Below are 25,425 nucleotides of genomic sequence, written 5' to 3'. Positions count from 1 at the left end.
GCACATCTCGGGAAAGGACAACGTCGTGGCGGACGCACTCTCCAGACTAGCTGTCCAGGCCCTGTCCCTGGGGGTGGACTATGCAGCACTGGCGGAGGCACAGCAGGCAGACGACGAGATGCCCAGTTACAGGACCGCAGTCTCGGGTTTGCAGTTCCAGGATTTTCTGGTAGGCCCAGGTGAGAGGACCCTCCTGTGCGACGTGGCTACCGGCCAACCTCGCCCCATCGTCCCGGCAGCCTGGAGGCGGCGAGTTTTCGACTCCATACACGGTTTGGTGCACCCATCTATCAGGACAACCGTCCGGCTGGTCTCCAGCAAGTTCACGTGGCACGGACTTCACAAGCAGGTCAGTGAATGGGCCAGAACATGCGCGCAGTGCCAAACAGCCAAGGTGCAGCGGCACACTAAAGCCCCGACGCAGCAGTTCGAACCCACCCACCGGAGGTTCGACCACATTAATGTGGATATCGTGGGGCCCCTACCAGTGTCCCAAGGAGCGCGGTACCTCCTAACTATGGTAGACCGGTTCACGAGGTGGCCAGAGGCGGTCCCGCTCATCAACACATCTGCTGATTCCTGCGCCCGAGCACTGATCGCAACCTGGGTAGCACGCTTATTGGTACCGGCCCACATTATCTCCGACAGAGGCGCCCAGTTCACCTCCGGCCTGTGGTCGGCTGTGACCAGCCTGTTGGGAACGCAGCTGCACCACACAACTGCCTACCACCCACAGTCGAACGGACTGGTGGAACGCTTCCACCGTCACTTGAAGTCGGCTCTCATGGCCGGCTTGAGAGGACCTAACTGGGTGGACGAGCTTCCCTGGGTCCTGCTTGGAATTCGCACAGTGCCCAAAGAGGATCTGCATGCCTCATCAGCCGAGTTGGTGTACGGCGCACCCCTGGCCGTCCCGGGAGAGTTCATACCAGCCCCAAGGGGGCAAGAGGAAGAACCCACAGCAGTCCTGGATAGGCTACACGAAAGGCTCGGCAACCTGGCCCCCATACCGACTTCACAGCACGGATGGACCCCGACCCATGTACCCAAAGACCTGCAGAACTGTAAGTTTGTGTTTGTATGAAGGGGCAGACACCGGGCTCCGCTACAGCAGCTGTACGAGGGGCCGTTCAAGGTGATCAACAACAACGGGTCCACGTATGTTCTGGACATTGGGGGGGGGAAGAGGAGGTTTTCACGGTGGACCGACTCAAACCAGCCCATGTGGACTTGGCGCAGCCGGTCGAGGTTCAGGCACCACGGCACAGAGGCAGACCTCCCAAACAGAGGCTGATCCAGACTGTGGACATTGGGGGGTGTATCGCCGATTCTGGGGGGGGGGGGGGGTTATGCGGCGACCCACTTTCTGCGCAGGCGAACCGGCTCACAAATAGCCAGCACGCGAGGGGAGACTTTGGTAATGCACCTCTGATGTCATTTCCGCCCGGAGAGGGCGGGCGCTAGGGATTAAATACCAGCACCGTGAAGTTTGAATAAACTAGTCTCGAAACGACTTACCGACTGCGTGTCGTTATTTTAGCGCTGTGTGTAGCACATCGCTACATCCACATTATTATCTTCCTTCGGAAAAGGAGGCAGACTGGGATGAAACTGAAAGATCATAGATTCTGATGAAGTACATTTTGTAAATTGTCTGTAAATGTTTTGATCTGGTATGTTTCATTGTGAAGAATAATAACATCCCTGCATTCTTTGAATTCTCTGTGTAGATCTGTTTAATATAATGCTAATAAATAGAATGTCAATGTGCAAGAAAACTTCATGAAACCCGTTAAACAGGGTCATCTGTAACTGTCAGACATTTGAATGTATGCCAGTCACCTCACCAAAAAGGCAAAGCTGATCATTTTAAATATAAACCAATCATTTAATCTGTCATTTGTCAATTACTACAAATTTATATAAAACTCCATCCTGCTCTAGCTACTGCATTAGTAATAAAACCTTTATCCATCAGTGTTATGAAAATTTCTCCAACTTTAAAATTTGATTTAGGTTTTTCTTTCAGAAACCTAACTCTTCAGAATTCTTGCCTAGTATCTAAATTTCCCTCTTCGTCCCTCCGTCTATGTCCCGTTACTCTCCTAGCTATCAGATACAGAATATTACTGCTGTAATTTAGCATTTTTGATTATTTATTAAAAGGCTGTCTTTCCTCCCACTTCTCTGTTTAGGCCACATTAATTAACTGTAATCACCATGTACCTGGGTCAGTTCTGCTTTTGTATATACCAAACTATTACAGAACTGTAATCAATATATGGAAAACTTCTGGCTCTTGTAATAAGTTAGTGAAAAATGCTTCTTGTTCACACTCACAGCAAAGTTCTATAGTTGTTTTCTAATCAAAAAAGAATTGAGTCCTGAATTTTTTTGTATGTTTATATTAGATTGTGAACCACGGTCAATCCAAAAAACATAAAGTATATCAGAAGTGTCTACAGTTATGCGGGGCCTAAACGGGGTGAATTTGCTCAGTCTTTTTCCCAGGGTTGAGGAATCAAGAACTAAATAGCATACATTTGGGTGGATTTTGCAATGAGCTTCAATCATCACTGGCTTGTGGGAGAGGTTAAGTGAGGTTGGAAAAGAGCTTGAGGCCTTTCAGCAGGCTTCAATCATAACTATCTATTAGGTACTTGGTAAAGGCCGATATAAAGAAGCGAGGTGTAGACGGAGCAGTCATTGTGTGAGTGGGCCAGTGTTATAAGGCTGATTTATACTTGTGCATATGGGCTATGCCGTAGCCTACACCGTAGGCCTGATTTTCACTTCTGCGTAGGCTCTACGCCGTAGCGAGCATGCGTTGGTGTGCGACAAAATGCTAGTTGGCGGTGGAGTGTCTATGCCACTGTGTTGAGTTTCTTCGTGAGAGTCATGGACGAAGAAATGCATTTCAAACATTTTTGCATGTCAGCAGGTAGATTTGACGATTTGGTTCATCTATTTCGCATTGGTGTACAGACATGGCGGAGAAAAAGCAACCGGAAGTGTGTAGGAGGAAATGCAATGCTACCAAGCGGACCAATCACAGTTGTTGCGGTTTGCGTTGCTGCGACGCGTGAGTTACTCTTTTGGGGAGGTGCACGTCACCCTACGGTGTAGATGCGATGCACAAGTATAAATCAGGCTTTAGGTTGGTCAAGGTTTGGTTCAAGAGGCAAAGGCTATAATTAAGTTTCTAGTAAGTTTTTCTTTCTTCCTTTGTCTATTGATACATGTCAATGAGGTGAGAATGGGTCATGGGTTAGTGTATGTTCTTCGTGTAAGATGTGGAAACTCTAGGAGACCTCCAGTTTCCCTGATAACTATGTACATTTGCACGAGGTTTATCAAACTGCATCTCCTTATAAACCATGTTAGGGAACCGAAACTGCAGCTGGATGACCATTGGCTCATATGGGAGAATGAGATGGCAATAGATAGGAGCTGCAGGGAGGTAGTCACCCCTAAATTGCAGGAGGCAGGTATGTGTATGACTATCAGGAAAGGGAATAGGCACCCAGTGCAGAGTACCCCTGTGGCTGTTCCCCTCAGGGGTAAGTATACAGCTTGGATAATGTTGAGAGGAGACGATCTACCGGGGGAAGCTGCAGCATTCGGGTCTGTGGCACTGAGACTGGCTCTATGGCTCAGAAAGGATGGGAGTGATAGGGTTTTCTATAGTTAGAGAAGCAGACAGTAGATTCTGTGGATGTGAAAGCGACACTTGGATGAAATGATGTCTCCAAGGTGCCTGAGTCAGGGATGTGTTGGATCAGGTCCACGGCATTCTGAAGGGGGCATGTAAACAGCTGGAAATCCCTTTTCCTACCTCCTGACATAGGTGAGAAAACAGGTGAAATCCTGAAGAAGGAATATAGGGAATAAGGAAGAAAGTTGAAAGCCAGGACCTCAAAGGTAGTAATCTCCAAATTGCTACCTATGCCACAGACTGGTGACGGCAGGGATAGGATGATTTGGCGGATGAATGTATGGCTGAGGAATTGGTGCAGGGGGCAGGGTTTCAGATTTCTGGATTATTGGGATCTCTTCTGGGGAAGGTATGACCTGTACAAAAAGGGCAGGTTACATCTGAACTCAAGGGGAACCAGTGTCCTTGTGGGTACGTTTGCTAGAGCGGTTGGCGAGAGTTTAAACTAATTTGGCAGGAAGGTCAGAACAGGACTGATAGCTCTGAGGATGGGACGTCTGGTATACAAGTAGAAGTGGTGTGTAATGAGACTGAGGAAGGACAGGCTGGTAGATTATAGGGCAAAATTGCTGTCAGTAGGGTGAATTGAAGTGTAACACGGGGGCAAAGTTGAAAAGGATGGTGAATACAGGATTGAAGAACATATTTGGAAGTATGCAGTGTGGCGAATAAGATGGCTGATCTTGTACCACAGTCAGAGACTGGCAGGTATGATATGGGCATCAACGAGTCATGGCTGTAAAAAGATCATAGTTGGGAGTTTAATATCCAAGTATACACATTGTATCAAAAAGACTGGCAAGCAGGCAGCAGGGTGGAGTGGCTCTGTTGGTTTAAAAACAAATGATGTCAAATCCTCAGAAAGAGATGACATAGGATCAGAAGATGTAGAATCTTTGTGGGCAGAGTTGAGAAACCGCAGATAAGAAGATCCTGATGGGAGTTATATGTGGGGCTCCAAAAAGGTGGCCAGGATGTGGGGTACAAATTACAACAGGAGATAGAAAAGGCGTGTAAAAAAGAGCAATGTCATATAGTCATGTATAGTCATGGGGATTTTAATCTGCAGGTATGTTGGGAAAACCAAGTTGGTGTTGGATCCCAAGAGAGGGAATTTTTAGAATGCTTACGAGATGGCTTTTTAGAGCAGCATGTAATTAAGCTCCGTAGGGCAAGAGCAACAAGAGCAAGGTGTTGTGAAATGAGCCAGATTTGATTAGGGAGCTTAAGGTAAAGGAACCCTTAGGAGACAGTGATCTTAATATGATAGAATTCACTGTGAAGTTTGAGGGGATGAAACTAAAATTAGATGTATCAATATTACAGTGGAATGAAGAGAAGTACAGGGGCAGGACAGAGGGGCTGGCCAAGATTGACAGGAAGGGGACACTTACAGGGATGATGGCAGAATAGCAGTGGCTGAAGTTTCTGGGAGAAATTTGAAAGGCACAGGATAGATACATCCCAGAGAAGAAGTAGTATTCTGATTGGAGGATAAGGCAACCATGGCTGATGAGGGAAGTCAAAGGCAGCATAAAAGCAAGTGGTATACACAAAATGCTGGAGGAATTCAGCAGCATCTATGGAAAAGAGTACTGTTGATGTTTCGGGCCGAGACCCTTCAGCAGGACTGGAGAAAAAAAGATGTAAGTTTAAAAGGTAGGGGTAGAGGCTCCTCATCCTTTTTGTCTCAGTCCTGCTGAAGGGTCTCGGCCCAAAACGTTGACTATACTCTTTTCCATAGATGCTGCCTGGCCTACTGAGTTCCTCCACCATTTTGTATGTGTTGCTTGGATTTCTAGCATCTGCAGATTTTCTCTGGTTTGTGATTGGATTAAAGCAAATGAGAAGGCTTATAATACAGCAAAAATTGGTGGGAAGTTAGAGGATTGGAAAGCTTTTAAACACCAACAGAAGACAACTAAAAAGCAATACGGAGAGAAAAAAATGAAATATGCAGGTAAGCTAGTCAACCATATAATAACGAATACCAGAAGTTTTTTTTTCAAATATATAATGAGTAAAAGAGGGGTGAGAGTGTATATCTGACTGCTAGAACATTACACTGGAGAGGCAATAATGGAGGACAAAGTAATGATGTATAAACTTCTAGTGTTTTGCATTAGTCATCATTGTGAAAGATGTCAGCAGTATGACAAAAATTGTATAGGGTCGGGGAACAGAGGCCCACTGCTATTACAAAGGAGAAGGTGCTTGGGAAACTGAAGACTCTGAAGGTAGATAAGTCATCTGGACCAGATGGGTTCTGAAAGAGATAACCAAAGAAACTGTGGAGGCATTAGTAGCAATCGTTCAAGAGTCGCTAGATTCTGGATAGTTCAAGGGGGCCTGGAAAATTGCAGTTGTCACTCCACTCATTAAGAAGGAAGGGAGATAAAAGAAAGGAAATTAAAGGCAGATAAGCCCGACAGTACAGTATAGTGCAGACAAAAAATTACTATAAATAACAATAAATAATGCAAAAATGAAAATGGTATAATGAGGTTATGTTCATGAACCATTCAGAATTCTGAATTTGGAGTGGGTGTTGTTCCTGTATCATTGAATGTGTGTCTTCCTGCTCTCATAATTTCTCCCTGATGGTAGTAGTGAGAGCATGACTAGATTGGTGAGGGTCAGTAATGATGGATGCTGTCTTCTTGAGGCTCAGCTTCTTGAAGATGTCATTGATGGTGGGTGGAGTTCTGCCTGTGATGGAACCGGCTGAATCTACAACCCTCTCTTGCATTCCTGTACCTTGGAACCTTCATACCAGGCTGTGAAGCTGACAGTCAGAATGCTTTAAATCTTTAAAAATTTGGAAGAGTAGAAAACCTACAGCACAATACAGGTCCTTCGGCCCACAAAGTTGTACCTAGTAATTAGAAATTATTAGGCTTACACATAGCCCTCTATTTTTCTAAGCTCCGTGAGTCTCTTAAAAGACCCTATCGTATCCACCTCCACCACTGTTGCCGGCAGCCCATTCCATGCACTCACCATTCTGTGAAAAAAAACACAACAAACTTATCCCTGATATCTCCTCTGCACCTACTCCCTAGCACCTTAAACCTGCGTCCTCTTGTGGCAACTATTTCAGCCCTGGGAAAAAGCCTCTGACTATCCATGATCAATGCCTCTCATCAACTTATACACCTCTATCAGGTCACCTCTCATCCTCCGTCACTCCAAGGAGAAAAGGCCGAGTTCACTCAACCTGTTGGAGTCTTTGGTATTGTTCTAAATCTTACAAACTCCTCATGCAGTAGAACTACTGGTGAGCCGCCTTCATGATTACATCAGTATGCTGGGCACGGGACAGATTGTTGGAGATATTGATCACAGGAACTTGAAGCTTTGTTGCCATTTGCAAAATATTTGAAGTGTACATCAGACTGCTGGTGTGATCTCATGATCAGTACATTTTCAGCTTGTAGGTTTACCTGTAGGGGTCTTCCATTCCTAATGATGGGAACAGAACAGTGCAAATGAAAATGCCAGATAATTGTATAAAAATAACATCAAACCACAGCTGTCCGTCCATAACTGAGCTGTGGGTTTTGTATTTATTAGTAACCGTGATGAATCATGGTTTCATTAATGTTTCACTAAAAAAAGAATAAATCGGTCAGGGTAGGATTAGTGTAGAAATGGGTGCTTGATAGTCGACGTGTCTGGGTGGACTAATGGACCTGCTTCAGTGTTGTAAAGTATTAAATTATGCTTTGTTCTGCATTATGACATGAAGTCTGTATCCAGACACCAAACACCATTGCCAGTGCAACTGTCAACTTGTGAGCCTTTTTAAATTGAAACAAATATTAGGAAGACTTTCTTTCCTCGAAGAGATGATTGAAATGACCTGACAGGACAGTACAGCAGGGCCATTCAAAATGGCTGGTTGGTTATCTTTGCTCTCAACAGTTGTCTGATGGTATATCCTATACTCTGTTAGCTGGGATAATAACTACACTGCACATATTTGGAAATAGATATTTGAAATTGTTACCCAAAAATGTGATGTTTTTGCTTCATCTGCTCATACTCATCGAGAGGATTGTGCTTGGTATACCTGGACCCTGGGCACAAGAGTTGGTGAATGATGAAAAATTGGTTATGTTTTTCTTTGACTTTTTTTTAAGGGGAAAAGAAACACATGCACAGACAATCTATCCTGAAATCTTACAATTTCTTTCAAGGAAGAGCTAGAAGCAGCATCTCACTTTCTGCATCTGAAACCTCAAAGAACCTGTGCCTTCATCGATACTTCCAATGACAACAACGACGTAATTCATTTTCATATCAGGGTTAGCATGCATGACCAGGGAGTACTATGGTCTGCAAGTTACTAATGAAAGGACCAGCAAGTACATTGTTTACTACATTTTGGCTTGAAGGGAATGAAAACACTTATTACACACACAAAATGATGGTAGAACACAGCAGGCCAGGCAGCGTCTATAGGGAGAAGCACTGTTGACGTTTCGGGCCGAGACCCTTTGTCAGGGTCCTGACGAAGGGTCTCGGCTCGAAACGTCAACAGCGCTTCTCTCTATAGATGCTGCCTGGCCTGCTGTGTTCCACCAGCATTTTGTGTGTGTTGTTCAAATTTCCAGCATCTGCAGATTTCCTCGTGTTTGCTCTTTGAAAACACTTATTTTTTTTAGAAAATGCAGGGAAGAATTAACAATAAGTTGCTGGCATTTACTTATTTTACTATTTCTCCCCTGACTTTATTTCCTACAATGTTTGAAGGATCATAGTCAAGAGTTTCTGTGGCTGATGAGTATTGATTCATGATGGATAGATCCAGTGTGGTGTTTGTACTAGCACAGGCATAATGTTCAAAATGCCTTCCATCTGAGGCACTGCTGACTGCAGATGCTGAAAGCTGGAGCAAAGGACAGACTGATGAGGGAGGTGTCAATGTTGCGGATCGAGACTGATGCAGGGAACCTGGGAGAATACGGCACACGAACTTTGGCCTACATTGACTTTTGTCGACTATGGTGCCAGTCCAAACTAATCTCACCTGCCTGCACACGGTATTTATCCCTCAATTCCATGCCTTTTAATGTGCCTGTCTAAATGATTCATGCTGTTGTCTGACAGCACATTCCAGGCATCTGTCCCTCTGTGTTTTAAAAACAAAAACATTTCTGTAAAAGATGGACGTTGACCTGAAATATTGATTATCCCATTACCTCCACAGATGCTGCTCGACCTGCTAAGTTTCTCCAACAATTCGTTTTTTTTTGGTTCCATCTGAGCAGAGATGACAATTTTTTATTCTGTAGAAATGAATGTGCTCAGCATTGAATGAACTTCCTTTGTTTCATATTTTATGTCATATGTAGTAGAGTACAGCATGTCGCAGCAGATATCACTACAGGTCAGGCTGAACTAGAAAGAATATTTGTTGGGCTCAAACAAAATCAAGTTAATTGCAAATCTGTTGGACCTTTTTATTTTTGTCCAGCGATCTTGTTTGTCCAGCACAAGTTGGTCGATATAAATGATTGCCTGCCGTTTTCAGAGATTTCAGTAAAAATAGCATTTTTAAAAATTATTTGTATTATTTGAATTTCTCCGAGTCATTTTCAAAGTCTACATTAAGAGCAAAATTTTTAGTGAAGTACCCTTTCTATTCTGGATCTGATAAGTAAATTGCAAATGCAGGAACAAAGTAAATTCAAGTTACACAATAGAGTTTTGTTAATTAGATGTAATTCTGCATTGAAACTAATAAAAAAATGCACCCATTTGCTTGTTTTTAACCTCACTTTACTGCCGTATACTGTTTCAACCATGCAAAACCATTGACGGTTTATCTTGTCCTTGACTGGAAGCACTCACTGCTATGGTTGTTGGCACTGAAGTATTTTTATGCCTTATCAAACCTGTTTTTTTCCAGTCAATTTAACATTGCTATACTGGTATTCCACCCACCTTCCTCTATTGTTTATGCACAAGATGTTTAAATGAGACATCTCTGCTTCACAAATTGGTGTAGATTTACATTTTTAAAGTATAAAAATATGGCTAAGTTGAGCTAGTGATATCTTAAACATACACACATACAAAATAGGAGGAGTTGAGTGTCTTTAGTCTGCTCTGCTACCACAATAATTGCTCTTGAATGTAACCTCAATTCACATTGCCATCTATTCTTGAAACCTTCAGCCTTTCCTTATCAATAATCTGTTTACCTCTGACTTAGAAATGGAGCTTTGTGCATTAGGTAATAACATCCAAAACCTGATAGAAGTGAAAATATGGCGTAATAATCAAGCTCCCTGAAAGTCACAATACTATATTTAGCTGATGCTGATGAGAATATAGAATAGTATAGTATTGAATGATATACAGCTCAGAAACAGGCCTTTTGCTTCAGCCTATTCAGGCCGACCCAGTTGTCTACCTGAGTTAGTTTCGCTTATCTGCATTTGACCCATTTCACTCTGAACCTTTCCTAACTGTCTAAATGCCATTTAAACATTGTAATTGTACACAATTCTACCAGTTCTTGCAGCAGCTTCTTCATCATACCCACTATCCTCTGTGGGGGGGGGGGGGGGGGACTTGTTCCTTAGGCCCCATTTAAATTGTTTGCCTCTCACAATTTACCCAATTCCTCTAACTTTAGATCCCTTTACCCTGGGAAAAAGACTGATCTTACCTATGCCGTTTGTGATGTTAAAGACCTCTGCAATGCTTCAGGGAAAACAGTCCCAGTACACCTAGTCTTGCCCTTGTAATTCATACTGTCCAGTCCTTCTGAACATCCTTGTGAATATTTTCTACACCTTTTCTGGCTTAGTGACATCTTTCCTTTAGCTGGGCAACCAAAACTGCACACAGGTCCCCAAGTGTGGCCTCGTTAACATCTTGTAGAGCTGCAACTGACATCCCAACTCTTCTCAGTGCCCTGATCAACAAAGGCAAACATTCTAAATACCATTGTTGCCATCCTCTTTATCTGCAGCACAACTTTGAGGGAGCTATGTATTTGTACCCCTCAGACTCCGTGTTCTGCAACACTGTTCAGGGCGCTATTATTTACTGTGTAAAATGTAGCAGAACTACAAATGGATTAAGCTTGTTTCATATTTATCTTGGAAAATATGTGCTTGTCCTCTAAGTAAAAACAGTGTATACGCAATATGTAGAAGAGTATTTCCCTATTCCCTATTCAATATATTAAAAAAATTAATTGGATTTAATGCAATCTTGAAGAAGAAGGAGAAGAAAGCCCTTAACTCCGAGTGGAGTTATTGGGACACTTTTTTTAACAGGCTTTTTTGTTTTCATGAGGCCAAGTTGCTAGCTGGATGCTTAACCCAGCACAGATGGAAAGCATGTAAGGGAGCTGGCTGGATTCGAACTTGGGAGCCTTCGCTCTGAAGTCCAGCACTGATGCCACTATGCCACCAGCCAGCTAGTGCAATCCTGCAATGTATTAAATAGTCTGTATGACCCATTGATGAGCAATCCCAACAGAGGTTTATCCATTTCAAACCAGCAGTAAAATATCCTAAAGCACTTCAAAGATACAAGACAGAAATTGACACCAAGCCAAATGGAAATGATATCAGTCCAGAAATTGCTCATAAGAATTGTGATCTTGGTGTGCAGAAAAAAAATAGCAAAAGGGTTGTAATTCCCCTTAAGTTGCTGGCCAATCCATTAAGAGTCTAGCTTAATATGGAAAAGTGTCTCAACATGAGTGTTTCCGTTGCTAATTAATGTCCTAGCAGCCATTTCATCCTGATAATAACCATTATACAGGCAACATTAATAAGGTAATTTATAGTTTCAATAAGCTATGTAATCCTCATACAATATTCAGATTCAGAATCTGGATGTTGTATATAAGAACCCAACTGCTGAGTTGCTTATGATGCTAGATGTAATGCTTCACTCTTATTTTTGAAACATTTTTCTTCTTTTCCTCTCAATCCATATACATTATGACTAATCACCCCTCTGTTGACCACTTGGGTTGTGCCTCCAGCCTTAGATCCCAATAGGAGTTAAGTCACTGGTCATAACTTTCTGGAGGCTGGTTACCCATTGTGCACAATTGAGTCATTGAGTTAGGATATTCCTGGCCCTGGCCTACCTAGCAAGAATACTGTTTATCGTGCCTACCCCTCTGCCGTCAGATTTTTGAACGGACAATGAACCCATGAACACTTACACGGTATTTCCATCTTTCTATGGCACTAATTTAATTTTTTATATATACTTTTTATTATGTATTGCAAAGTACTGCTGCTGCAAAACAAGAAATTTCTCAACGTATGCCAGTGGTATTTAAAACTGATTCATTCCACACTAATCAATTCTACATTAAGAAAGAAGGCTGGATCAACTGACCCTGTTATTTAAAGCTATTAAGGGGAATGAGCTGCAAGCAACAATCAATTCCCAGATGCTAGCGTTTAAAGCCTTAAATTAATTTTGTGTTCAAGTAGTCATAGAATTGAAAACTGAATTAGAAAATTAGCATCTCAAAGTACTAGAAATTAGGATCTAGCGCTTTCCCAAAGTATATGACTCAAACCCTTCTCGGGCTTCCAGCTGGGTCCAGGGGTCAATTTTAACTAGCGTTTCGGTAGCATTGGAGAAACCCATTTAGTATAAACTCATCACATTGTTGAGGGTGCACTTCTAGCACTGGTGAAAACAGAGGGCCAGGAGAAAGTTATAGAATCATACAGGACAAAACCAGTCTTTGGACCCACTACATCCTGGTTGAACTCTTTGCCCATTATATTAATCCCACTGGCCTGCATGTCTTTCTCTGGCTTGCCAGTTCAAATGCCTGTTTAAATGCCTCTTGCAATCTCTTTGGTGCATCCCAATGCATTCAACGTGGAAAGTACATGAGGGCCTAATAAGTACATCTGCAGGGATGCCTTGAATATTGTTCCTATCCAACCCAAAGAAACATTTTATAAATGATACCAACTATGGATGGGTATGTCTGGCACCCGTTCCAGCTATTCCACTTTGCGGCCAAGACTGTGCAGAGTTATTCTCCATGCTGACTTGCGTATCTCTCTGCATTTGGGGTGGTGACACTTTTACTTACGGATACTTCAACAGCATTGTTCCTCTCTAATGTGTTCCACATAAGCCATTGAAAGAGCTGTTTACAGATTCCTGTAAAAAAAAAAAAAAAAATCAATCTAATCATTGGCACATTGTTTGTTCAAATATTGTGTTTGGAAAGGAGGGAGGTGAAGTAAGGAATTGAAAGTTTGTCAAAACATCAGTTGTTTACGAATGGAGCCCACATGACTATTGAAAACACAACAAACTGACCTGCTTCTCAATGAATGTTTATATTATTTTAACCATAAAGACATGGTCCTGCACATTACTCCCGGTTACAGTCGTGCTGTAATGGTACAGCAGCCCTTGAAGTATGTTATTTGAAGGGTGTTTACTTCCAAGGCTGATGTTGCAAATCACTCCCACTGGAAGAAAACAAGTGGTAAAACTCCTGCTGCCACCCAAACAACTTTCAGTATGAGAATGCTAAAGCAACAGTTCCATTTGAATTGCCCAGAAATCTGGATTCTGACGAGCCTAAATGTTATCAGTATTTTCAAACCTATTATCCAATGTTGTTGTCTAACAACAAGTGGGGAATTGAGTGTTCAAAGCAAATTTATTATCAAAGTACATATATGTCATCATAGACAACCGTGGGATTCATTTTCTTGTGAGCAATCACAGTAAATACAATAAAATCAATGAAAGATTGCACCCAATAGGACAGACAAACAACCAATGTGCAAAAGACAACAAGCTATGCAAATACAAAAAGAAAGTCTTTTTTTGGACACTGGGGGTCCTTGATGATGGATGCTGCTTTCCTGTGACAGCACTCCTTGTAGATGTGCTCAGTAATGGAGTGGGTTTTACTCATAATGGATTGGGCTGCATCCATTATTTTAGTAGGCTTTTCCATTCAAGGGCATTGGTGCTTCCATACCAAGCTGTGATGCATCCAGTCAATATACTCTTCACTGCAACTTCATAGAAGTTTGTCAAAGTATTAGATAACATGCTGAATCTTTGCAAACTTCTAAGAAAGTAGAGGTGCTGCCGTGATTTTTTTGTAATGGCAGTTGCGTGCTGGACCCAGGACAGATCTTCTGGAAATACTGAGGAATTTAAAGTTGCTGACTCTGTCCACTCCACCTCTGATCCCCTGATGAGGACTGGCTCATGGACCTCTGGTTTCCTCCTCCTATAGTCAATGATCAGTTCCTTGGTCTTGCTGACATTGAGCAAGAGTTCTTGTGGCACCACTCAGATTTTGTGTTGGTAATCATGCAGTTTTTCTGAATTTAACAATATTTCTTTGGTTTCAAGCTCTCCTTAAAGTGTAGATGCCTTAAAGTTTGATTTCTTTTTCATTTTTTGTATCTCTTGTCCGTGATAAAGTTTCATGTTTTTAAGATCAATTTATGTTCAAAATGAGTTATCGATGCACTACCATTGGCATTTACTAAGTGATTCAAAGATGGTTGTGGAGTCTTGCAACAAGTACCAGGCCGTGATTTTATTCCTACTCAGTACTTGCATGGTTAATTTCACATTCCTGCAATCTGATTAGTTAAGAATTTGCATGTCTGATTCACTCCAGTCTTAAACAGTTCACCTACGAGGTTATCACTCTGTGCTTTCATCAACATGTACTGCAAAATACTGAAAACTGAAGGACAAGTATAAAGGTTGCTTCCTGAATACTCATTCTTTGTTATTATCTATAACTTTGTCTTTGCTCTTTATTTTGTACAAGTTAAGATATTTTGTCTATTGTGGCAGCTGTGCTGTCTTATTTTGCTTTTTGTATTTGTCTCAGTCATTTTATTTCTATCTTCACTTCTGCATTCACTTTCTCCTTCTAGCCTGTGTGAATGATGCCTTTAGAGATGGTGGTTTAAATCTTCCAAAATTCTATAGATTCTGGAGTTGTTCCTGTGATTTGGAGGTACCAATAGCCCACCCATCCAGAGAAAATAAGAAATCACTAACCTGTTAACTGAAAGGCAGAAGTAGGGAAAGTACTGGAAACTATAATGAAGGATACAATAAATATCGTAAAAATATTCAAATATCTTAAAAAGAATAATGGAAGTGAACAGAGTTTGTTTAGATTTATTAAAGCAAAATCCTGTCTGAATAATGTGTTCCCACCTGGACAAGCCAGCAAGCACTGTGAGGGGCATGTTTTTTGACTTCTCCGGTGTGTTCAACACCATCCGCCCTGCTCTGCTGGGTGAGAAGCTGACAGTGATGCAGGTGGATGCTTCCCTGGTGTCATGGATTATTGATTACCTGACTGGCAGACCACAATATGTGCGCTTGCAACACTGTGTGTCAGAGTGGTCAGCAGCACTGGGGCTTCACAGGGGACTGTCCTGTCTCACTTTCTCTTCACCATCTACACCTCGGACTTCACAACTACTGCACAGAGTCTTGCCATCTTCAGAAGTTTTCTGACGACTCTGCCATAGTTGGATGCATCAGCAAGGGAGATAAGGCTGAGTACAGGGCTACGGTGGGAAACTTTGTCACATGTTGCGAGCAGAATCATCTGCAGCTTAATGTGAAAAAAACTAAGGAGCTGGTGGTGGACCTGAGGAGGGCTAAGGCACCGGTGACCCCTGTTTCCATCCAAGGGGTCAGTGTGAACATAGTGGAGGATTACAAATACCTGGGGATACGAATTGACAATAAACTGGACTGGTCAAAGAACACTGAGGCTGTCTACAAGAAGGGGCAGAGCCGTCTCTACTTCCTGAGGAGACTGAGGTCCTTTAACATCGGTGGACGATGCTGAGGATGTTCTACGAGTCTGTGGTGGCCAGTGCTATCATGTTTGCTGTTGTGTGCTGGGGCAGCAGGCTGAGGGTAGCAGACACCAACAGAATCAACAAACTCATTCGTAAGGCCAGTGATGTTGTGGGGGTGGAACTGGACTCTCTGACGCTGGTGTCTGAAAAGAGGATGCTGTCCAAGTTGCATGCCATCTTGGACAATGACTCCCATCCACTCCATAATGTACTGGTTAGGCACAGGAGTACATTCAGCCAGAGACTCATTCCACCGAGATGTAACACTGAGTGGCATAGGAAGTCATCCCTACCTGTGGCCATCAAACTTTACAACTCCTCCCTCGGAGTGTCAGACACCCTGAGCTGGTCCAGGACTTATTTTCACTTGGGATGATTAACCTATTATTATTTAATTATTTATGGTTTTATATTGCTATATTTCTTCACTATTCTTGGTGCAGCTGTAACGAAACCCAATTTCCCTCAGGATCAATAAAGTATGTCTGTCTGTTAGCAATCTTTGAGGGGATTGGTTAGTGGAACTGGTAAGAGGGAGCCAATATTTGGAAGGCTTTAGTTAAGGTCCCACATAATTGGTTGGTCAACAAAGTGTTGCGGAATTGTGGGTAATAAACAGATGATGATTTAGTAGCTTACAGAAAGCAAAAAATGGGAATAAACAGATTCCCGTCAGGCTGTGAGAAGTGGTCATTACAGGGACTGGTGCTGTGGCCCCCAAGTATTCATAATAGTATGTGCAGTTTGTTTTGCCTGAGGGAGCAAATGTCATATTTCCAAGTTTACTGATGGTATAAAATCAGAGTGGAGTCTGAATATTGAGGAGGATGTAAAGAAGCTCAAGGGAATATTTACAAACTGAGTGAATAGGCCAGAAACAGCAGGTACGATATTTCACGAAAATAGTCTTGCTTTTGATATTGGATTGACACTGATATTCTTCCTACAGTCACAGATTAGGTTTTCCTACACTGTCTTCATGCTGTGGTTTCTGTTTCTCCCAGAAGCAATGCAATTTTAATAAACTTTAAGTAAATGGTTTTATGATTGGGTGTCTGGGGGAAACATTTCAATTAAAACTTTCCATTGAGCTTCATGTGAATTTTGGAATGTGTGGCCTTCCTTTCATTATCTTGCCATTGCCTAATGTGAAAGCAGGCTTTCCCTTTCATTCTGCTTAAAACTACTATTGTAACTTTCTCTTTCAAACTTAATAGGTCTGCATATGTCTGCCTGAGCTTCAAAAAATTTATTTATGATTTCCATTGACATTAATAAAATCACAAGTACATGTTTTTCTAATCACGTGCTTTCCACTCTCAGTAGCCCATTAAGAAGTGAAAATGAATGGAAACATTAACCAACAGTGCATTGTTTTGTTTTCTATTACAGTTTGAAATGGAAATCCAGCGGATCTCAGAAGCCCATGAGAGTCTGGTAAAATCCAGCACCAAGCGGGAGACTCTGGATAAAGCAATGAGGAACAAACTGGAGGGAGAAATACGAAGATTACATGATTTCAACAGGGACCTTAGAGGTATTTGTAATATCCAGTGAAATAAGTTGCTAAATATCTGTTTTTACTGGAAGCGCATTCTAAAACTAATTAATTTTGCAGAGCAGGATAACATTGAGTGTTTAGGATGATAAATGAAATCCAGCATAATATTTCTGAACTTGCTATCACTTAACTAAGTTTAGTGTTTGATGTGCTTGCAATTTCCTCTCCAGCATCCGCATTAAATAAGAACTTTGTCATTCTTGTACTCATTTAAAGGGTTGGCTTGCAGATTTATGGTTAGAGGGTAAGTTTGGATAAAAAGTACTCGTTAGCTTGTTTGATTTTCACCACATCTCTATTATGTCCAGGGTCCACACTTATGTAACACTGTCATGCATACAATGTTTTATTAGCTCTTTACACTTCCAGTTATTTGCTCTAAGTATGAAAAATCAATAGAAAGGCTGATTGTGTGGTCCACCTTCTCCACTGAGAAGTTGCACCACTACAGACCATTTCTTAGGCTAGTTACTCATTCTCAAATTCAGTCCCTATGAGTACCGTTCCATATTCTGTCCATTCTCTTTAAGTTCTCCAGACTTTCAGATGCATCTGAAGCAAAAAGATACATTTGGAAACTCGTGTTGCTTATTTCAACCGTTGTTCTTTGCCCCTGTAAAATCTCCTTTAAAATAAATAGCGCACAATGTACGTGGGATGTACTGCTGGTTGGAGTGGTGGAAGTGGATACAATAGGGCCTTTTAAGAGCCTCTTAGATAGGTACATGGAGCTTAGAAAAACAGAGGGCTATGGGCTAGGGAAATTCTAGGCAGGCTCTAGAGTAGATTACATTGTCAGCACAACATTGTGGGCTGAAGGGTCTGTTATGTGCTGTTAATTTCTATGTTTTATATTCCATAAATGGACTGGTGGATCCTTTGTGGGCTCTAAACCATCACAGAATCCAGTTTTAGTGCTGGGGAATCTCAGAAAACTCTTGTTTCATGTTGAGTTTCAAATTAACAGGATTTCCTGTGGTTCAGAAGTTAATTTTGCATTGATTTTTATCTTTGCGTGTCTTGTCTCATTATTGCAGTCATGCTTCTGGGTTTGAGTGCTGTGATTTTGTCATTTAATTGAGATGATAGATCTGAAGTAACACAGATTTCCTGGCTGAAAGATATGCTTAAATGATCCCAAAATAAAAGAAAATCCAGTCCTTATGTCACTGCTGTTTGTGAAAATTCATAGCTCACAAAATGGTCGTGGCACTCCCAATTTAAGAAGTTATTTGGAAACCAAAATTTGAGATAGTTTAAGTTTGAGAAAGGATGATAGTTGGGAAAGAATTCTGTGTTTGTTCTGGCTAGTGTCGGGAGACCACAAGTGGGAATAGAAAAAAGACTCTAGATGTCTCAGTGAAATGAGTGAGTGCTTGTCTGAAACACAGGGATAGTTAAGTGGTTTGAGAGTCAATTGGAATTCTGATAGAGGTTGTGCTCTGAAAGTATCAGTCGTAATCTGTGTAGCAGGACATTTGAGAAAATTGTAATAGAAGTAGCACAAGTCTTGGTTTGCCTAAGTTAGCTATTTTACAACAACTTGCCGTAAATAACATGTTAATATTTTTGAAGAAATATGTTTTATTTCTACATAGATCGCCTAGAGACTGCTAACAGGCAGATAGCCAGCAGGGTGTATGATGAAGCTGAAGATGGCATGACAACAGAGGATCATTACACAACTCAGAGTAAGTACTGTGGACCAGAATACCCAGAACAAGCTCTGGGGTTCAGGTGGATGTTCTGTGTTAAAGATAAAATTCTTCTTTTGATGTGCAGGGAAAGTTGAACCTTAGTATGATGGACACATAGGTTACAGCAACAGTAATAGTTTTGTCTTTATTTATATAAAAAGTGAATTACGAGTATAATTTTTGCATGTTGCTGAGATGTTGGGGTGAAATGGAATGGCAGAGCTGCATCATAGTAAGCAAGTAGGACAAAATCAGCATTACCCCAAAAAATAAAATCAAAACCCAAAGTTGAAATTCAGTCCCGCTTTCTGTTAGATTCATGTTCCTCCTCTTTGTTTTATTTTCTAGTTGGAAATTGGGAGGCTTCTATATTTTTGCCCAGTGTATGTCAAGACTGGGTGCTAGCGTCCTAATGCAATGAGAATTTTTGCAATTTGCTTTGTGTAGTTTACTAAATGAAGCTTGCAGGGGAATGTTATTAGTAAAACAGTTATCTGCTGCAAATAATTTGGATGAAACTACCTAGAGAGCCAGATTTTGAAGTTTAAAATCAACACAATAACTTAACTGTATTTGCAATTTGGATTGCAGTCCAGGGATGAACCTCCAATCCAGTCAATCCAGTTATTTAGAACAAAACCATTAATACTTCAAACAAGGACTAATATCTGTAAAAACATGTACACTAGTTGTTACCTAGACCCACAGCAAGCATTTGTATTTCTCAGCTAAAATGTGAATACTCAGCCTGAAAGCTGGTTCTTCAGTATGGTGAAAGGAAATTTGCCTGACCCAAACTTAGCTCCTTTCGGGTAATGAGTTAATCTCCATGCAACTCTTCAATAATGATCAGTAAAGCTATAAATATATGTATCTTCCACAGAGATGATGGGAACTATTGACAACACATGAAATAGGCCAATTGTTTTACAGGAAATTTGTTGTTTCTTTATTTTCGGAGAGTTAGGTATATGCTCAGTTGAAGTTCTGCAGCAGTTGAATGCCAATTGCTTGCTTAGGGCTATACCACTGCTTGGCTTCTAATTAAACTACATGCACTGACTTGCTTTGTATGTTGTGACCCAGGGGTGCTTTTCTAAATGTAATCATTAAATACTAAGTAATTTGATGCTTTAGAAATTTCAGAGACAGCTGTTTTAAGCCTTGTCTTAAACCACTGATTACACTAATTTTATTCCTCAAAATGCTAACCTGTTCTCTTGATCAACAAAAGCAGAGGGAAAAAGGGAGAACTGAAATTGTATAGCACCTTCATGCATACTTCCAAGTTGACCTAAAATATTAGTGATATTTTGTTTCTCCCAATATTTTTGAAGGAATATGCCAGATGTGACAGAACTACTGTACATTCTGGCTGCTTTCAAAATCAATTCTTTGTTAATTCACAAAAATAGGCCAGTAACTGGGGGAATATGGCTTTACCTGTACACCTGATATTCATTTTAAAGGGATATACATATTTGAATTCAAATTAAAATTATTTCAAATTGAAGGGACAGGTTTGTGCTGCCTACTGGCACAAATATTGGTGTTGCACCTCACAACTCAACTAACTCAGGTTTGATCTTGACTTCCAATGCTCTATGTTAAATTTGTATGGTTCTTGTACGACCTTGGGTATCTCCTGGTTACCCTTGTGTGGAGGTAAGTGGTAGAATCTGTGGGCACTGCGGGAATCTGTGTAAGATTGGTGTAAAAATGGTTGCATGATGGGCAATTCCAATTCAATGGGCTGAAGGCCTTGTTTCCACACTGACTCTGAGTAAGTTGAAGTAATTATAGTTTTAAAATTTAATTGTATAACCATACAAAGCAGAATTAACCATGTATCAATCGTAACGTTATTAGGCAAGAAAAAAACTTTATTTTTGGAAGTGCTAGTAGTTTGAACCTTAAAGTAGTAACCTCCTGGTGTAAATATTCTGGTTAATTGTAGTAGTACTATTCTTTATGCAAAAATATTAACTTTTTATGCATCAAAACCATTAGTGGAAATGTGAAATATGTTAAAGTTGCATGCACTAACATTTACTGCTCTGATAGCGTTTGTTTCCAAAATTTGAACTGTCATGATTTGTTTTCCACTGGGACATGCTTTGGTATTAGTTTTTTTTTCTGACATCAAGTTCAAAGTTCAATATAAATTTATTATCTGAGTATATACCTGTCACTATATACAACCCTGAGATTCATTTTCTTGCGGGCACATTCAATAAATCCAATAACCATAATAAAATCAATGGAAGATCGCACCAACAGGGCAGACAACCAGTGTGCAAAAGACAACAAACTGTGCAAGTACAAAAATAATAAAAAAGAAATAATAGTACTAATAATAAATAAGCAACAAATATTAAGAACATGAGATGAAGAGTCCTTGAAAGTTAATCCATAGGTTGTGAGAACAGTTCAGTGATGGGGTGAGTGAAGTTGTTCCCTTTCATTCAAGAGCCTGATGGTTGAGGGGTTATAACTTCCTGAATCTGGTGGTGTGAGTCCTGAAACTCCTGTACCTCCTTCCTGATAGCAGCAGCGAGAAACTTGATGCAAGCTGTCAGGAGGAGAAACTTTACATAAAATACACGGCATTTGAAAGGAAGCTGTGATGTTGACCTCGAGCAATTAAAAATAAACTACATATTATGAAACTAAGTTGTCGTCTGTTAGCCTAGACTCAGTTTACATATTTAACCAAATATAAACCAATGATGTAATGTCACATATGTGATCAAGATGCTATAAAAATAAAGCAACTCTTTCATTAATATTTTTCTTTCATTTTAACCATTGATAATTTAGTGGAATGTTGTACAGTAAGAGTTAGAATTTTTCATTTAAGCATATAGAACTCTTGAATCCATCAGTTTAAAAAAAAGGAAATGCACTATTGGGCTTGAAGTGTTGAGTAAAATGAGAATCTTGCACCATGTGATAGCAATTTTATTTCCATAGCTAAATGTGCAGAAATAGTATGTCCACTTCTATATTAGCACATTCCCTTGAATTAAGTTTGGATGGAGCACATATTGGGAATGCCAACAGCAGCTGCATTGCTGGTTAAAGGTCTACAGTTTCTCGTTGGATTACTCCTGCCAGGAGTTTTGCATACTCTAAATACGCAAAGCAAATAGCGAGCCTCAGTCATCAGACTCTAACATGGACCACAAGAAATACCATTCATTGCTTTGGAAGATGCTCTTTTTTGGCTGCTTGCCAGCTCTGTTTTGCTATTCCATCTGTGGGCCTCTAAGCTAGTTTCCTTTACAGACACAGAATGTATCGGAAGGCTTGATATAAATACTAGCAGATTCACCTGTACTGTAGGTTTTGGGGATTGTCTTTAATTCGTTAATTTTTTTTTCAGGAAAGCATTAAGCACTTCAAATTGCTTGCAATGGTGAATATAACTAATCTCAGGTTGGAAGTTTGCCGTAACATTTTTTGAATGTCTGCATGAAATATAAAATTAATTATTGAGATTAGTTGAAGAAAAAATGTCATCTAAATTAAAACTGGCGGTAATTTAGTATAAATGCATTATTGTAAGCGTCTTTGATCTAGCCATCCATTCTGATGTCAACTAGTAAGCCACATATCAGTTCATTAGATATTCAAGACCTGATGGTACCTACTGTTACTGCAATTCATTTTATTCTGACTGAACAATGTCCTTTTGATTTAAATATATTTAGTGTTTAAGTACATTTATCCACTTTCTAAGCATATTTTCTGTTCAGAGCTAACCAGTGAAATTGAAGCCTTAGTCAGCACCTTACTCTAACCCAAGTGGCTGCTCCTTATCTGTGGAGCTGAATGCTGAACAAGATGAAATAATATTAAAAGGAAAGGAATAACAATATATATTGTATCACTGTACCATTCAAAGTGTTGCAGAGTGCTGGCCAGAAACACCAAGCCACTATAATAATTTCTCACTACTAAAGCAGCATAATTTCTCCATCAAATGGTGGGAGGGAAAAATGATTACACACAACATATATGTACCAAAACCAATCCACTAACTTACAGCAGAGATCGTAAACAGCACCAAATTTCTTGGTGTTCACCTGGTGGAGAATCTCACCTGGTCCCTCAACACCAGCTCCATAGCAAAGAAAGCCCAGCAGCATCTCTACTTTTTGTGAAGGCTGAGGAAAGTCCACCTGCCACCCCTTATCCTCATCACCTTCTACAAGGGTTGTATTGAGAGCATCCTGAGCAACTGCATCACTACCTGGTTTGGAAATTGCACCATCTCGGACCGAAAGACCCTGCAGCAGATAGTAAGGTCAGCTGAGAAGATCATCGGGGTCTCTTTTCCTGCCATCACGGACATTTACACTACACACTGCATCCGCAAAGCAACTAGCATTATGAAGGACCCCATGCACCCCTCATACAATCTCTTCTCCCTCCTGCTGTCTGGGAAAAGGCTCCAAAGCATTCGGGCTCTCACGACCAGACTATGTAATAGTTTCTTCTCCCAAGCTATCAGACTCCTCAATACCCGAAGCCTGGACTGACACCTTGCCCTACTGTCCTGTTTATTATTTATTGTAATGCCTGCACTGTTTTTGTGCACTTTATGCAGTCCACTGTAGGTCTGTAGTCTAGTGTAGCTTTCTCTGTTTTTTTTTATTATGTAATTCAGTCTAGTTTTTTGTACTGTGTCATGTAACACCATGGTCCTGAAAAACGTTGTCTCATTTTTACTATGCACTGTACCAGCAGTTATGGTCGAAATGACAATAAAAGTTGACTTGACTTGACTTGAAATTTCCATTCTGGCTGGGAATATCACTTCAAACCACCCTCATAGTTATGCTTGCACAGATCTATTTACTACAAAGCGCTTCTACTATTCTTTGATCATTTTGTCTTAATCTATATCTTCATTTAAATTCAATTAGTTGTCGTTCCATAGTATATATTCCATTGAAAGTATAAATTAGTTCAAAAGTACTCAATAAAATTTAGTTTGAGGATAAAATTACAAAAGGAGAAAATACTAGCAGATTCACCTGTTTTTTTTTCTTCTTTTGTAATTTTATCCTCAAATGGACTGCCCAGTCCCTTCTTTTTGTTTTAGATTAGTTTAGTGGGGTTTTTTCCTCTTTATAAAAAAAAACTTCCAGTCATTTTTTTTTTGTATGAATTGCCAAGAGGAGTTGTGGCTCTTTGTTTATACACAATAGTCTAATATTACATTTACGTGATTTTGACAGTATACATCCCTTTGGTTGTTTGTACGTTTATTGCATTATGTATTTGATGTAACTTCTCCTCATTCGCATCTATTCACTTTTTTTAAAAATCAATTTAAAAAAAAAGATTGAAAATGAAAATGAATAGAAGTTAGTTGATTGGAATGTGCTAAAAAAATGGGTTAGGCCAAGTCACAATTATGGTCTGTCCTTGCCAGCGTTTGCATCTTGCAGGATATAAAGGGCCGATCCTGAGAGGATGGTACCCTAGTCCTGAATCTACAGTAAGTAGATCCTGTCTCATTATTGTCACTAAAAATCTAATCTAAAGTTATTCTAATTCGTTTCAAGGTTACATCACAAAGAAACTGTTACACTGTCTGTCTATCTGTCAAAATAATTAATTGGCACTTTTAAAGCATAATGGGTTGGTCATCAGAATGGCTGACCACCTGTACTTTGTAGCTATGGTAGGTGTTGCTCAGTGTTTACTTATGGGCTAGTTCTTGATGACTGGCCCCCAGATGTAATAAACTCGGTTCCCCACTGTGAGATTGCTCAGCTTAGTAGTTTCATCCTCATCCCTTGCCCTCTGCTGGACGTCTGCCCTCTTATGTCCGAGGTCCCCGGAGTTTCACTGAATCAGAAACCTCTTGCTGCTCGGTGATCCAGATGCACCGAAAAATTTCAGTGGAGACCTGATTGCTTAAAGGGGAGACGCGAACAAATTCTGCTTCCCGTGGTATGTTTAAGGACCTGATAGACTGGCAGAAGTTCAAAGGTTCCGCTATTACTAAGGAAATCTCATGTCAGACCTAAAGCAAAAATAAGTGCCTGAAATTACTTCTGCAACTGCTGGTCCACAGATGAGATAGTCCAACATGGGTAGCCGAACATTTCTATTCCCATTGCCCATTCCAATATTAATGTGTGCACATCTATGTTTGTACCACAAAGTCCCAGCTTCCAGCATGGGGTGAAGGGAATAGTGACAACTTTCACCATATTTTTACTGTACCAAATGTTTAGTAACAAAATATTACTTTTTAACAAAAATATTTATAAACACTCAATTGCTCTGACACTGTGACGCCTTTGATAACTGGTTATTAGAGCCTTGCCAGCTGCAAAATGCTTTTCTCCCCCCGATTCAGCAGGTTGTCCTTTGAGACACTTGCTGTGGTGAATCTGAGTGTTTGGAAGCTAGATGTTCAACAGAAGTCTGTGCTCTCGGCCAGAAACAACACGGCTTGGAGCACATGATCAGTGTTTGGGGTAACAGGTTTCTGCCCCATTCATTATGATGCATCTTAATGTAAACAGACAAAGTCATGGTGTATAGAGCTTAAAA

The 25,425-nt window shown here is 40.6% G+C and overlaps 1 protein-coding gene across 4 annotated transcripts in view; it reads left to right on the top strand.

Moving 5' to 3' along the window:
- Positions 1–25,425, top strand: part of amotl1 (angiomotin like 1) — a 148,372-nt gene that overhangs the window by 81,779 nt on the left and 41,168 nt on the right. For all 4 annotated transcript variants that reach the window (XM_073043316.1, XM_073043315.1, XM_073043318.1 and 1 more), the window contains 2 exons: positions 16,984–17,128; positions 18,751–18,843. In XM_073043316.1, the coding sequence (XP_072899417.1) occupies positions 16,984–17,128; positions 18,751–18,843 (238 nt within the window). The remainder of the gene's footprint in view (positions 1–16,983; positions 17,129–18,750; positions 18,844–25,425) is intronic.

The sequence above is a fragment of the Hemitrygon akajei genome, chromosome 4 (assembly GCF_048418815.1).
Source record: "Hemitrygon akajei chromosome 4, sHemAka1.3, whole genome shotgun sequence".
Lineage (NCBI taxonomy): Eukaryota > Metazoa > Chordata > Chondrichthyes > Myliobatiformes > Dasyatidae > Hemitrygon > Hemitrygon akajei.
Note: the sequence above shows the minus strand (reverse complement) of the source record. Positions and strands in the feature narration are given on the sequence as shown.